The sequence below is a fragment of the Brachyistius frenatus genome, unplaced genomic scaffold (assembly GCF_029030835.1).
Source record: "Brachyistius frenatus isolate BFR_SWC_R1_liver_20210118 unplaced genomic scaffold, ASM2903083v1 Contig_21, whole genome shotgun sequence".
In the NCBI taxonomy this organism is placed as follows: domain Eukaryota; kingdom Metazoa; phylum Chordata; class Actinopteri; family Embiotocidae; genus Brachyistius; species Brachyistius frenatus.
Window position 1 is genome coordinate 5,592,506 of NW_027210620.1, and position 14,821 is coordinate 5,607,326.

Genomic DNA, 14,821 nt, shown 5'->3' on the forward strand with positions numbered 1-14,821 from the left:
GTTTGGCTTCAACTCCCCTGAAACATCCAACTGTTTGTGGTAGCTCTCATAGTTTAATGTGTATGTGAGCTCTATCAGTTTCCTGAGATAATTTCCCTAAAACGAGAGTTTCTTCCAAGAAATTCCATGAATACTAATGCACCGCTCTCTCGCCTCTTAAGCCCCCAGTATTGGTCTTTCTGGAATATTCCCTGCCTTTGATAGGATTAGAGTTGTGTGTTTAGCAGGATAAAAATGAATGAAGCACATAAAGTGCAAAGGCTGCATTTATGGGCAAGCCCTCTCCAGAATTTAAAAGGCGGAAATATCAATTGAGGCCAGAGGAGTGGCTTCAGATCGATTTTAGCACTTCCCCTGATAATGTAAATGACAGTAGGGGAAATTACATAAATCAGTCATGGAGGATGACTTTGTTATGGTGGCAATATTAATCATTTTTAGGTCAGGCATGACTTTTAGTGCTGCACAAGTTTTCACACAGACTTGGCGTTCTAAATCTGATTTCTTTTTTTTGTGGGCTACTTATGAAATTAAATGAGATAAAAAAGCTATTTCATCAAGATATGATGAAATATATGAATTTATATGTTCTCAAAGTAACGGTCTTTAAAAAGAAAGACGATATAGTGTATATTTAATGATGCTGTGCTACGCACTTTCTTTTCCCAGCATCCATTAGGGCTCAGTCCAGAGGACATCACACTTTTAGCGAAACGATTTAGCTGCAAGCAGATTTCATAATTTCTATGAAATTATAACCAATGCTCTTTAAAATCATTACTCAAGTTGGCTATCTGCAAAATAAAGAACAAGAGAGGTTAAAACACCAAAAAAATACACATATTCTTTAAGTGGCTGCGTGTTTCTGAGAAGCCTTTATGTCCCAAGGTAAACAAAGCCATACACACATGGTTACCACACAGTAGATACTGTTATCTCAGCCACGCTCGCTTATTTGGGGCAGTAGTACCTCCTCTCCTCTGGAGCACTTTGCACTAATGAAAAGGTGTCATGTTTGCTGAGACCATGATGGATTGAAAGAACACAACCTCTGGAGAGATCTCTGGCACAGCTCCGTAGGAGAGGGGGAGATTGCCGCTGCCAGTCTGAGGAGAGGAGGCGCGCCTCTGCCAGAGAAAGGCCCCGAGATGTGATTGATGCCGCTGAACCACAACCTCAAGGCAAAGCTCAATCTGGATAAACTGCTCTTTGTGCCGATGGCAGCTCCGGTATCAACAATTTGCTGATGGCATCCAGACAAGTGGATATGATAATATCGCAGTGTCACTTACAAAGTGTTGTTGTTGTTTTGTTTTTTCTCAGACGTTAATCTAAAGAGTTTAAACTATGAAATCAATTAATAGTATTACAGTAGGTTTTACAACAACAGGGTTTACCTGCAAATATTTGCCAAAAAGATTTGATTGCAGAATTATTGATCCTATGATTGGGAGCAGCTTTTTCCCCCTTCCCAAGTCCCTAGCATCGTAATTAGTTTCCCATTGCTGTAACTCATAGGCTGTTTCACTGCAGTCCAACTGAAAGTTTGGATTTGGCTGCTTCGCTGCTGCACATTGGCTCGTTCACTCCCCTTCCTAACACAACTTGCCAGAAATAAGTTCCCTTCACTCACGCAAAAAACTTTGCAAGTCAATGGAGGGTGCATATTGTCTGCTATCGCCCTTGACCAGCTGTTGTAAATACAGGGCTTTAACACAGAGTTTGGTTTTACACAACACTGTATACAAATTTAAAGGCTATATACAAACACATGTCTCATCTTGGAAATAAATGAACAAGTTGCTAGTAAAAAAAAAAAAAACTGCTTTATATAGTGACAGTGACCCTGTATTTTCAAAGAAATGTGAAATCACTGTCTTCAGGGCAGAAAACATTAGAAAAAGAACAATCTAAATAATCCATTTGTCTTGTGGGACACTTGAATAAAACATTAGGAACACCTTTGATTACTCTGGCAAGTCCAAAAAGTCCTATTTTGATGGAAAACTAACTGCTAACTAAATTAGTCTTCAATTTATTATCCATAGAGCCCCACACTTAAAGGTCCCGTATTTTACATGTTTCTGTTATTTTATTTACAGCCTTGATAACAATAAGAAAATATTTTTGTGTCACAAACCATCTCAATACACTTTTACATTTCCTCTCTTATTGTTTTGTGTCTGTGTCTTTAAGATATATTGATATCAGTGACCCTGTCTTCTGATTGGCCAACTCTTTTCTAAGTAAAGCACACCCAATTAAGACAAGTGCAGATTTTCTTTGATCTTAGCTTGTTAACTCCGCGATGGAATGACCACTTAGTGTTTTCTTCCCCATAAAAGGTTGGATACTGGGCCTTGCTGAGGGGCGGACATCTGACACAAGCATCAGTTTGTGACATCACAAACCTATGGAAGATCAAATGGCACAGTTGCAGAGCACGGCCTGTGTGCATTTTTCCACGGACTGAGCATTTTACACTTTCACAGGATTTATATAACACCTAAACCAGCTTTAGAATTAAAAAAAAGAAATGGAAACCTGAATTTATACAATATGGGACCAGGAATGAGACTTCACTTGGACTCACTACAATCTATTACATACTTCCTCACAGTTAAGCGAAGGCTTCTACCCGTATTAAACCTAACATAAAGTAAATGTTCAACATAATATCGCAGTATGCTTCTTTGCTTACAGCTGAAACCGCTGTGAGCCCCATGATGCACCATGAGTCACTCCAGTGTAGCGTTTGGTAGCGCGTCGCATTAATCGCCAGGGTAATGGGAAAGACAGGCCTATTGACCAGTGGTCCAATATGACAGAGGGGCAGGACATACAAATCACAGCTGTCCAGCCTCATATTGACCAGACTGTCCACAGGAAGCGAGATTCATTAGCTGGGTGACGGGGAAACGAGGCGAGGGCTGAGCGCAGGAAGTCACAGGGATTTGATTCAGTTCAGGACCCTGTCAGACCGGCACCTGGTAACGGCTGGATATGTATTTAAAGGGCAAGCGGCAGTACAGTCTTCTTCTTTTTTTTTCTTTCTTTTTTTTATATAATTCCCCTCAGTGAACCATAATTGTCTGTCTGCAGAGACTAAACATGTTCTCTAGTTTTCAGCTCAGTACTTTGCACGTGTTTACAGGAGGGTTGTTCAGTGATGCAGCAGACAGGAGTGAACTGTAAGTGACACCCCCATCACAGGAGTGACTCATCACTTTCCATTATGGACTGCCCATTAGGCAAAGGAAATCGAACATTTTGACGTTTGCACCTCAGCATTTTGAGGTGTTGTGCATCAGGTCCAGTCTTGGCTATTCGAAAGACCTTGTGAAAAGTGGTATACCGTACGTTCCCTCACTGGTCATTACTAATCGGCCAGCGAATACTGTTTGCACATTAAACCGTTCCCTCAGACTGCTTCACGACAGCAACAAACGCTGAGCTTCCGCATTAGTGGATTGATCTTACGGTCGCGAGCTCCATTCTTCCTTTGTGTTTTTGTAATGTGCTTTATTGGCAGCGGATCCATCAGAAATAAATGACCTTGATTCACACACGTGCGGACCTCTCCCTCAAAGCAGCCACAGTTTTTCAAACGCTGTCCCTGCAATAAAGCACAAAGAGGGATGCTGTTTATTGTTCCTTCACTTCATGGTGGAAATCGCACAGAGCAGAACTGTGATGAATGTGCACTTTGCTGCCAAGTCAGAAGTTTCACAAGCAATCAGTGAAATGCAGTTTGGAGAAAGAAGCAGCTGCTTTGTGGTGACGTGAATTTTACCACGGCGCGGTTGGAGCTGTTTATGGGGTTTTTTGGCAGCGGATGTGCTGACATGTCACAGTAGAACAACACAATAGAGAGAATTATATTTAGCTGCTTCACGATCCTGGTTTTGTACAGGATATAAAAATCTGCAAAAATATTGTCATTCCTACTTTGTTATTGATATTAGTCATAAAATCTCATCCTGATACCTGATAATAGTGATTTTTGCTTCTGTTTTGTCCAAATTGTCTTAACTTTTGCACATACAATCTGAACACCTTTAGGTTGGTTGTTTTCCTTTAACAAGACATGCAGTTGTTTGTCTTGTCAACATACCAGTCACTTCTCCTTTAATTACCTGATTTCAAGAGCAACGGTTTGACATCCTGTGCAGAAAAAACACATGAATTTCACGTGTGCAAAAACTCATGTGATTACATGTGACCACATACACGCATGATTCTGCACATGTGAAACATGTATTTTTGCCCATGGGCATTGTGGTTTTGGAACATTTCCATTGTGTAATGTGTGAAGTCCATGTAGATGCCCATATTTTCCCCATGTTACCATATGTTGCAACATGTGGTAAACAGGTGTCATACATGACCCATATAAGTACGCATGTGTCCCATATGGAAAGCATAGGAAGAAGAAAAAAAATCTGTAAGGGATTTGATTGAAGCCTATTGATAGCTGTCAATCAAAGCCAAAAAAAAAAAAAAATCAAAAAATATTTTCAAAGATTTATCGCTTTACCAACCAAACAACCACCATTAACTTATTTACTATTTAAATGAAATCTTGAAACCTTTACAATGATTTGGTCCATCTGCCCTGTTGTGCAAGTAAAGGAGTGGGCTGGGAGTGTCCCCTTGTGGGCAGAGTAGTGAACATCTTTTTAGGGGTGTGAGGGGCACCGCTGTGATAATATACTGTGCGTGTACTGTTGAGCAAGACTGTGAAAACATTTATCAGAGATCCACGCAAACAACAGGTCAACTACAAACTTGAACAATGAAACATTATTCAAGGTAAATGTCATCAGTATAGACAGTTTGACCTGTTGTGGGGAAAGTACAGGTTTATTAGTGAAGGCTGCATTCCACTTAGGGCAGGTCCTGCTTTTTGTGCATGCTGGTTCATTGCCGTTGCTTACTGGGACACTTAATGGAACTGACCCATCATTAATGCACGTGTGCTTTACCTATGATAACAAGTCACAATGTCTGCAGTGAAAAGGGACTGTAGGTTTTTGTATATTCAGTCAGTAAAGCACTAAAATAGAATCTTTTTTTTTCTTTCAAACTTAGTACTGCAGCCTTTATTTTTGTGTACAGTAAATGTAATTTATTGATTGCCAACAAACCGCAACGGACCAAAGTGCAGCTCTATTACTGGTTACGAAGCAGAACATGTGCTCAATGCAATCACCACAGAGGACCGTTATACTATTTAAGTTTACCTGGCAACAGCTGAGGTAACCCCCCCCCCCCCAGCCTCCCCCTCCCCTCCTTATATTTCAATCCGAAGACAGACAGATAGTCCGTCGTGTTCTCGACCAGACGATGGACGATTTTAACATCTACTGTCCACCTTTGATGTTGTTACGGAGGATGAATGAGGAGGCTGGTGGTGCGAACAGATGCGCTGTTGTGTGTTAGAGACCGGTGTGTGTGTGTGTGTGTGTGTGTGTGTGTGTGTGTGTGTGTGTGTGTGTGTGTGTGTGTGTGTGTGTGTGTGTGTGTGTGTGTGTGTGTGTGTGTGTGTGTGTGTGCCATCATTAACAATGTTACAAGTCTGACTGGCAGACGACACGCAGGAGGTGCGTCGAGGCGAGACAGAAAGGCGGACTTTCCATCATCCGTAAGCATTGACCATCTCTCAGTGTTTGATTTCTCTTGCATTGGACTGCGTCGTTTCTGTCGTTAATATTTACAGCTCGTTTCGATTTGGTTTTTATTTCACGCTGATATTTTTCTTATGGCCTGTGGAGATGACGGCGGTGCGAAAGCTACCGACATATCATGTTGCTTGTCAGACCCGTATAAGAATGCGTTTTACAGCGCTTTTACCCCCCACAAGCTGCGTTACGGCTGTGCGGTGGCACTGATGCTCCGATTCATTTATTCCAGCCTGATTGTCCGGGCAAAGGCAATTCAATTAGTTAATCAGAGGACATCATGATCCATAGAGGCCTGACTGTGAACGTGTCAGTGCATCAATGATATTCTGACTTCTGATTCTGATTTTAGGTAGACTCAATTACCCCGATTGAGAAGTGATTAAGACAGAATTGGTTTTTATTATAAGGATTGTTTAAGGTGGATTGATCCAATTATAGTTGGTCTCTAGATAGATAGATAGATAGATAGATAGATAGATAGATAGATAGATAGATAGATAGATAGATAGATAGATAGATAGATAGATAGATAGATAGATAGATAGATAGACTTTATGCAGTCTACTCAGTGTTAACGGTAAACGTTGTCAATTGAAGCAATACATTCCTGAGTATACTGACCAAGACAGCTGAGCTTTTCTGACTCTTCCTGTTAACAGACCATGCCAGCGATGCCAACATGTACCAGGATGCATTGCGGCAAGCTTCTGATGCCAAACCCCAAAATCCGTTGGTTTCCTTCACCAAGTCTTCCCACTCTTTAGCACCCACTCAAAAAAAACCAACTATAAGTTGCCAATTGATATTGTTTGTATAAAGCAAAAGAAAGGAGGTGTTGTACTGATCATATGCTGAAACATTAGCAGCTATTGTAAACACAAACAACACATCCTGTTGAGAAAACAGTTTGTCCAACATTGCTGTGCATCACCACCCTCGCCTACTTTGTTGGCCAAAACAAAGTGTCAGGTGACAAAAATCCTCTCACTTGGTCATCTGTCCTCTCAGCCTGCTGGTTTTAGTTGACTTTTCCAGTTTTTCTTCAATATCTCTTGAGAACATCACCTCTGTCAGAGTGAAAAGAAAACTTTCATGCATTACGCACACATGGCTTCCTCGGTTGGCGTCAGCTGCAGTATCCAACAAAAACTGCCAAAGCTGAAATTCATTGCAGCAGAATGATTTAGTTTCTGGAGGCATTGGAGCAAAAGTCAGTTTGGTCTCGGCAGCTCAGTTCTTCGATGGATCCCGTTGGCCATATCCTCTTGCAGGACCGCAGCGTCTTTCTGTCTCTGCTGCCTTTCCTCTTCTTTGTACTCTGGTTTAAATAAATACCAATGAATATCCAAGTCAGCCAAAAACACTGTGAAATGTGTTCTCGCAGATAAGCAAGTTTAATTTTGGAGCGGCCTTGTAGAGCTTTCCGGGTTTACTTAGGCAGCTCAATTATCTTTTACTTGTAGCTCTTCAGGCCACCAACTATGTCACTTTACACGTTAAATGACTTAGCTGGTGCCTGAAGAACAACAGCTTTAGCTGCTGCCCAGAGACGGAGAATTCATTAAGACATCCACATAAAAAGTGGCACATTTTTCTTGTAAGAAAATACCAAGAAAACACACAAATTGATGCATTTCCATCTAATTTCCGGTCTCTCTCTCTCTGTCTCCCTTCATTTAAGGTGGCAGGATGATGTTTTGATGATCAACTAGCTTCTGTATTCTCTCCTTGGCCTGCTCGACCAACAGAAGATGCGGCCTTTAAATGCTCCTGGAGAAACATATCTGAGTTCATGAGAAAGGGACCACTCAGTCTACTCTTTGAAGGATTGAAGTCACTAGAGACGAACCCTATGAGGACCCTGAGTTTCTCCCACAGCTGTGGGCTGTGCTGTACGTATTATGTGCTTGTGTTGAGGTCATCGGAGAGAATTTTTTTTTTTTTTTTTTTTTTTTTTTTTTTTTTTTTTTTTTTTTTTTTTTTTTTTTTTTTTTTTTTTTTTTTTTTTTTTTTTTTTTTTTTTTTTTTTTTTTTTTTTTTTTTTTTTTTTTTTTTTTTTTTTTTTTTTTTTTTTTTTTTTTTTTTTTTTTTTTTTTTTTTTTTTTTTTTTTTTTTTTTTTTTTTTTTTTTTTTTTTTTTTTTTTTTTTTTTTTTTTTTTTTTTTTTTTTTTTTTTTTTTTTTTTTTTTTTTTTTTTTTTTTTTTTTTTTAAAGTACTGATTTAAACTTAAAATGGGCGTCTTTCCGACCCCAAACATAATCTTATGCAGAGACCATCTGAAAGAGTTCCTACCGATATCGCAGCTTCCTGTGATGAAACTGAGTTCCAGTGTGATTTTATTTCCGTTGTCTTTCTCTTCTCTGAAGAAAAGTTGAGCTGGGAAACAAAGGCGCCCCGAGGCAGAGCTATGGGCTGTGGTGGGAGCAGGACTGACGCTCTGGAGCCTCGCTATCTGGAGAGCTGGACCAAAGAGACGGAGTCGACATGGCTGACGAGCACAGACACCGATATCCCCCTGTCATCCATCCAGAGCATCCCCTCGGAGAACTCTGAGGCCGGCTTCGCTTCGGAGAAAACAATCAGCCCCGGTATGATGAAGGAGTTACGGCTGAGTGGATGGTTGAATGAATACTAAATGAATCTGTGAACAGGAGCAGGCATTAATTTAACTGCTGAACAATTTAATGAACTGTTCACGGCAGTATGAATTGGCATTTAATTAGGTTCCCACCACAGAATATGGTGCATTTACAACTATTATTTCTAAAGTCTACATCATATTTTCACATTGATCTCCTGCATCCAAATGTCGTCCACTGATGTCTTTAATTGAGCTGAAAACTTGTTGAAATGACCTGTTTTTGGTTCATTGGGACTGTTTTAAGTTCAGACTTAGAGCCACGTCGCTGAGTAATTTGACAATGAATGGTCGCCACATCTAAGTGGAGTGTGATACCTGTGACATCAGTTGATTTGGTTTTCCTGTCAGGAAACATGATATCGTTTCTTCATATCAAACACTGTCAGAGGTCAACAAGAATCCATTATACATACGGACAATTGAAATAAAGATTGTGGTGACCTTCATGCTGTAGCTCAGACTGAGTACGACACAACGTCAAAGCATCAGCTTTGGAGACCCCTGTTCGTCCAGTGTGCAGTTTGTCACTTGTGCCTCTTCATACAGGTGAGAAACAGATGGAGCTCCTTCGTGGATTCTCTATTGTTGTTTGTTAATTTGTCTTTTGCACTGAACTGTGGGGGCGTTGTCTTTGAAGCCAGATGAATCAATGGACGGACATAATAGTCTGCATCAAAAGCCACTGCGCTCAAACAGGAGTTGGCTCTCATGGCAACAGATACAGCTGTTAGTGAATGCTGGCAGATGAGCCTTGATGTAATTGTGGAGACAAATTGATTTCAGCTCCACTCTGAAAAGATAAAACAGATCCAGAATTAATCAGCAGCTGGATGCCACAAGGACTCTGTCAAACAGTGGTTCCACATAAATCTAACATGCATGTGCCTCTGAGATATTAATCAAAAAGGCTTTATTATGTATGTCCCAACAACAACACATATTATCCTTTATATTTGGGCACTTACTCTCACATTGCAGAGGAGAGAGAGAATGTGTGCACACTGTAAAATGCCAACATCCTGTAAACACAATGTCTTAACCAAATAAGACTTTGGAGTGTTTTCCATAATTGATCACACTTCACTGTTCCACGCTGCCATCGGATCAGTTCAGTGACTCTGACAAAGTTAAAAGCTTTGCTGTGTTCGAGGTTGGACAGGTTGCATTGAACCGATCCAGTGGCTCAGTTGCTCCACAGGACCGAGATGAGGCTTTGCTTTGTCACAGTTCCAGATTTCTTTGAAGACGGGCTCCCTCCTCCCGCTCAGGCGTACCTGAAGGTCTGCTCGGCCGGGTCTGAAGCCAGCCTGAACGATGTGAAACCTGGCAGCCCACCTGCAATACTGGCCTCTCCGCTGGAGGACGTGGTGCTGCCTTCATCCGGCACCACGGTGCAGCGCCGGAGTGTTCTACACACTGAAGAGATTGTAAGCTTCTCCAAATGTCCTAAAAACCTTGAGCAGGTTTAGAATATTCGAGCACCTTTTCTTTCCTCCGCTTTAATTTTTCTTTTAAATACACGCATTGGGTAAATCTGATGAGTTGTGGGAGACCTCCAATGTAGGTGAAAAGTGTAGAGAATCAAATCATCTCCTTCAACCATTGTAATTTTTATGTCGTACTTTTGTGTTACATTTAGAGCCGATTTGAGCTTTAGCAAATAATCATTTTAGTCTTTTTATTTCAATCAAATTGGGGATTTTTTTTTTTTTATGCTTTTCTTTGGAGTATTTCTGGGTTGGTGGTACTGTTGGTTGAACAAAACATGAAATTTTAACGTCACATTGAGCTATGGGAAATTGTAATGTTTATTTTGTTTTCAAAATTATATAAAAACATTTTTTTTAAAAAGACATATCTCAAATGCCCCTTAATTAATGCCACAATCGGCCCTTTAAACAAACTCCCCCACTTGTTTGTGCTTCTCCATGAACAGACCAAATGGCAGGACAATCGGATGTCGACCAAGCAGGTGACGATCACAGTGACACAGAGCATCCACCAGGTGGACAAGAACGGGAAGGTGAAGAAGTCCCTCACCACCTACGAGGTGATGAAGCCCGTGGAGACCGTCAAACAGGTGGCCACACAAAACACTTGAGTGCAGGTGAGACTGGAAGAAGCCCAAACAAACTTTTAATGATTGGGAACAAGGCGAAGGAATCTTAATCGTCTGACGGCTGTTGAAAGGACAAGGATGAGACTTTAGTTTGACTGAAAACAGGGGACATGTTGAACTCGGCCGTGTTGTATTTAACACTGCATAATGTATGTTTTACTCTACTTTGACACCTCGCAGACATAAAACTGGAAAATACAAAACAGGGCAACTTGAAAAATAAATAGAAAATGCCAAAACTGGCACACAAAAAAAAGCGCGAGAGAGAGAGAGAGGACATGAGAGGGACGGAGAGCTACACCACCTGAAGAAAAAGAAACTGGCTGCGCAACAAAACTGAAACACAGGCCGAATTGACAACATGCGACATCGCATGCACGCCTGTCTATAAACCAATCAATATCAAGTATAGGAAGACGAAGCTCATGTAGGTGATGGCAACAAGACGTGTGTCATTAAAAGTTCTTCAATGCGCTGGCAAAATTGCAACGTGAAACCAAAACGAACCGGATAAAATGTAAACGATGTAACAAGAACATGAACTTTGGTTCAGACCTTCAGGTGTGAGAATGCCCTACCATGACTTTGAGGATAAATATATGTGTAAAGCTATTATTACAGTATTATTTCACACTGCTGAATATTCACTTTGTATAAATATTCCATAGTTTTGTTATCTGGCATGTGGTCGCTGCTGTCCTCCAATCTGTATGGCTCAGGAAACTAGAACTGATTGTTACGATTGCACTATTTACAGTGAAGCCCGGACAGGAGTTTGTCATGATAAAAACTCTCTGGTGTGTTTGTTTTGTACAACACAGTGTTCACTTTTTTTTATCTGGTGATGTGTGTTTTCTAATGACAATAAATTCAACCGAACCATTTATCATCCTTATTCAGACACGATACAAACATACTGGCACTTTGAACAACAAGGGTTGCACTTCAGCTGTGGCAGCTTGTGTTGTCATGTGATGAACACTAACAAGAGTCTTTATACTTTCTCAGTGCGGAAGCTGTTCTGGGGTCAGCTTGGTGTTGACAGTGTGTGGATCTTGTTTTCTTGGTCATAATGTATCAGTCCTGATCTGAACGACGGCTCCTCCTTCTCCATCCACTCGTCTGCAGAGAAATCTGGGAAGAAGAAGCCAATTTCTCTTTGCGCTGACTCAGGAGAATCTGCAGAAAAGAAGATTTGAATATGATCATTTTACAAACGTGAGACCCAAACATACACTAAAATACAATCTTTTAAGTATGGCTGAAAAATGCCATTGGTAGCACAGGGATTTTATAGTCCAAGTAATCTGTTGATGACATTTTTGTGTTATCATACTCTTGACTCTTATTCCAAAAAATAAATAAAATAAAATAATCTATAACAGGAGTGTTTTAATGAGTGAGCGTAGTAGCAGTTACGACACTTCATATTTTTTTAAACGTATATGTTAAAAAAAATAATAATCTGTACCTCTCTGGATTATACAGAACATTATGCTATTATTTTATTGGTTCAGAATCATAAAACTCAGGACTTCTTGTACCTGAGCCGTGAGTTGTATTCCTGGTGTCTGTGAGCCCGAACTGGGCCCTGATGGAGGCCGGGGACGTGTATCTGGCTCTGAACACTTTGGTCGGCCCCATCAGTTCTCTCCAGTGTCGTACGGCGTCCTCTCGGGCTAAAACGTACGCTCGCATCGGCCCGCTGTGGGAACATTTCAATGCACGTTTCAGCAGTCATGAATACAGTTAGTTACAGTTAAATATTATGCCATGGAAACCGCAGTGACAGCAACACCGAGTGCTACTCTTGTCTGTCTGTTTTCAACATTGGATGCTTTCTCAATGAAAAGCCCAAAATGAACTCCCAAGACCTCCTGGGAGGAGAGCTCGGCCACAAATATCTAGCAGATGCAGCTATCGGGTTATCAGTTGTAGCTAAATGATGCCAACTGGAACTGCGTCAAGCTCAAACATGCTTCCTGTGTTTCCAAGAGCAGCACCCAGAGAAAGGTTGCTGTAGCAAATACTGATTCCCGCTGTGACCGCAGGAAAATGAGGATGTAATTACAAACACCTTGTCCAATCCATGGGGGTTCACTGCATGTAGAGCTGTTGTGAGCAGGCTGCATGGTGGATTTATTTAGACAATTGCTCTGAGGATGTGGTGCTACAAATGGCAGTACGCTGATAATTGAAACTCCTGTTGTAAAGTTATAAAAAAAAACAAATGTATTGGCGACTTGCTGAGCATGAAAGAGGACCAGCGTCGACAGAGTGGAGCTTTTTCTGTGTCTGCCCAGTGGGTGATGTCGTCTGGAAATCTCCCTATTATTCCATTTTAAATTCATCGTGCAGAACGACATGCATCCAATCACACCGCATCGAAAGATAATCGCATGCAATCAACAAACGGTGTCGCAATCACTGACCTACCTTGACATGAATTCAACAAGTCTCTGATAGAAGAATCGCTCTGAGGAAAAAAAGAGGAAGCACAAATATTTAACACTTTTTAAACTCTAAAAACTTTGTGACACTATTCTTCACTGTCTGACTTGGGAAGGAAAATATATTAAAAAAAAAATCCTTTTCATGAATCTTTCTCTAAACGGGAGATTATTTTGTCCTGCGGGCGATCAAGCAACACAGTAAAGTATGACACATACGATGAATATGATATGATAATGTGCAAAATAAGCTGCTGACTCGTTCATTTGGTCACATGGAAATACTACAGTGGGACTTTTTGGTCTCATTTGAACAGGAATGTGTTGCGTTCACACCTGAGTGTTCAGCATAAAACCTCTCAGAGTCCCGTCTTCTCCACATCAGATCTTTGTATCGAACTATCACAAAGTTGTTGTCCAGGATTCTCTGGTGAAGAGCCTGAAAGGAGAACAATAAAACGCTGCGACTAACGCTACGTGTAAATATGTCTGGATCAAGTGCATGTAGAGGGTGCTTGTCTAAATCATATGGTACAAATGAATAAGAAAAGATACCCCACGAACCCAGATCGATATCCACACGTCAAATTGTGCAATTCTCTCATTTCAAATGTTCAAATACAAGAAATAAAGAATACGGATCAAATTCTTGGACTGTTTTGGTAATATATTTGTTTAGTGGACTGTGTACAGAGTATCAGCAGACAAACTATGTATTTTGAGAACGGGGGTAGCTGGATTCGTTCCTTTCTTCCTGAAATATAATATACAATGCACAGGTGTCTGTGGGTTAAAAGTTGGGAGCCCATTGGGGAACAACGAGTTTTGCACAAAATGTATTCAGCCACACTGAATGGTATGAAGAACATCTGCTTTAAGACCTCGAGATAATGTTCACTCCTTTGTCTGGCTGCTCACTCTTGAAGACTGACGTCACTTTAAAGAGACGAGCCCTGCTGGGCGTCGGTCGGTCGGTCGGTCGGTCTGAACGCGTGTGACTTTATGTCAAAACACTGACCTCCAGCATCAGAGGATGAGCTACAGCGTCGGGTTTGATGACCGCCAGGGTGAGCTGCAGCACTTTGGACAGCCGGCCGGTTGTCAGGAACATCGCGTCGACTGGAGAGGAGGCGAAACGCAAATATCAACACGTTACTTTACTGTTTGTCCGTCTACTCTTCCCCCTTTTACTCCTCCTCTGCAAGTCGAATACGTGCACTGATATAGTTTAGATTTTGGTTATGTCATTACGTACGAAAATATCAACAACAACAAAAATAACAACGTCAAACTGTGATCACGGCCTGAACGACTTCTCGCTCCGATCAGTCCGTTCGTAAAAACGGTCCCTAGAAACTGAACCAGCGCAATCCGTTCCCCCAGCGATAAAAGTGGGAAAAACTAAAATAAAACACCAAAGAAGACTTTCGTCTTGTGTTGACATTTCGACATGTGTCTATTTCTAAAGATGAATTACTATCGCTTGAACCAAAGAGGAAATTAAAGGCTTGAGAAAGTTATCTTTGTGGCTCCTTTCCTCTACAGCAACGTGAAACTACAGAGATGTAAGTGGGCTACCATTTGCTTATTCAAATATTGTGGTAGTCTACTTGTACTTTATTTTAATGTTGTTAAGAATATTGCTTAATATTTTTTCAATGCATTTCACGTGTAAATATAATACTTATTACCCCACTACATATGTTCAATACCTATAGTCAGTTTCTTTGCAGACTGGACATCCAAAATATAATAGGCTACATTTCCGAACTGTGCTTTTACTAAACCCAGCAATAGTCCGCATATACACTTAAAATGCTTTGTATGTGTTAATGCATCAATATTAACAACTAAATATTTTTTTACTTCAAGTGTCTTTTGCTGACAATATTTATAGCAGGTACCATAAATCAAATCCGTTTTTCAC

At 40.8% G+C, this 14,821-nt stretch overlaps 2 protein-coding genes across 3 annotated transcripts; one reads left to right on the forward strand and one right to left on the reverse strand.

Moving 5' to 3' along the window:
- Positions 1–5,507: 5,507 nt before the first annotated feature.
- On the forward strand, positions 5,508–10,426 carry baalcb (BAALC binder of MAP3K1 and KLF4 b). Its single transcript, XM_069696667.1, has 5 exons — positions 5,508–5,644; positions 7,366–7,576; positions 8,051–8,272; positions 9,553–9,752; positions 10,262–10,426. The coding sequence occupies exons 3-5, from the start codon at positions 8,092–8,094 to the stop codon at positions 10,424–10,426; spliced, it is 546 nt and encodes a 181-aa protein (XP_069552768.1). The 5' UTR covers positions 5,508–5,644; positions 7,366–7,576; positions 8,051–8,091.
- A 7-nt stretch (positions 10,427–10,433) lies between these two features.
- Positions 10,434–14,219, reverse strand: nme6 (NME/NM23 nucleoside diphosphate kinase 6). Of its 2 annotated transcripts, none has more exons than XM_069696665.1 (6): positions 14,150–14,219; positions 13,913–14,013; positions 13,231–13,333; positions 12,881–12,920; positions 11,989–12,149; positions 10,434–11,623 (listed from the first exon to the last, which is right to left on the reverse strand). In XM_069696665.1, exons 2-6 carry the CDS (start codon positions 14,003–14,005, stop codon positions 11,472–11,474), a joined length of 549 nt encoding a protein of 182 aa, XP_069552766.1. In that variant the 5' UTR covers positions 14,006–14,013; positions 14,150–14,219; the 3' UTR covers positions 10,434–11,471. The 2 variants fall into 2 exon arrangements, with proteins under 2 accessions (XP_069552766.1, XP_069552767.1); XM_069696666.1 differs by having other exon boundaries at positions 14,180–14,209.
- Positions 14,220–14,821: the final 602 nt, after the last annotated feature.

What these genes read in the sequence shown, in the direction of transcription:
- baalcb (XM_069696667.1), top strand. Translation starts at nt 8,092, where the DNA reads ATGGGCTGTGGTGGGAGCAGGACTGACGCTCTGGAGCCTCGCTATCTG. An exon ending in GGAGAAAACAATCAGCCCCG is followed by an intron (nt 8,273 to 9,552) that starts GTATGATGAAGG and finishes GCTTTGTCACAG; the next exon opens with TTCCAGATTTCTTTGAAGAC. An exon ending in TTCTACACACTGAAGAGATT is followed by an intron (nt 9,753 to 10,261) that starts GTAAGCTTCTCC and finishes CTCCATGAACAG; the next exon opens with ACCAAATGGCAGGACAATCG.
- nme6 (XM_069696665.1), bottom strand. Translation starts at nt 14,005, where the DNA reads ATGTTCCTGACAACCGGCCGGCTGTCCAAAGTGCTGCAGCTCACCCTG. An exon ending in CTCATCCTCTGATGCTGGAG is followed by an intron (nt 13,334 to 13,912) that starts GTCAGTGTTTTG and finishes TTCTCCTTTCAG; the next exon opens with GCTCTTCACCAGAGAATCCT. An exon ending in GAATACAACTCACGGCTCAG is followed by an intron (nt 11,624 to 11,988) that starts GTACAAGAAGTC and finishes TCTTTTCTGCAG; the next exon opens with ATTCTCCTGAGTCAGCGCAA.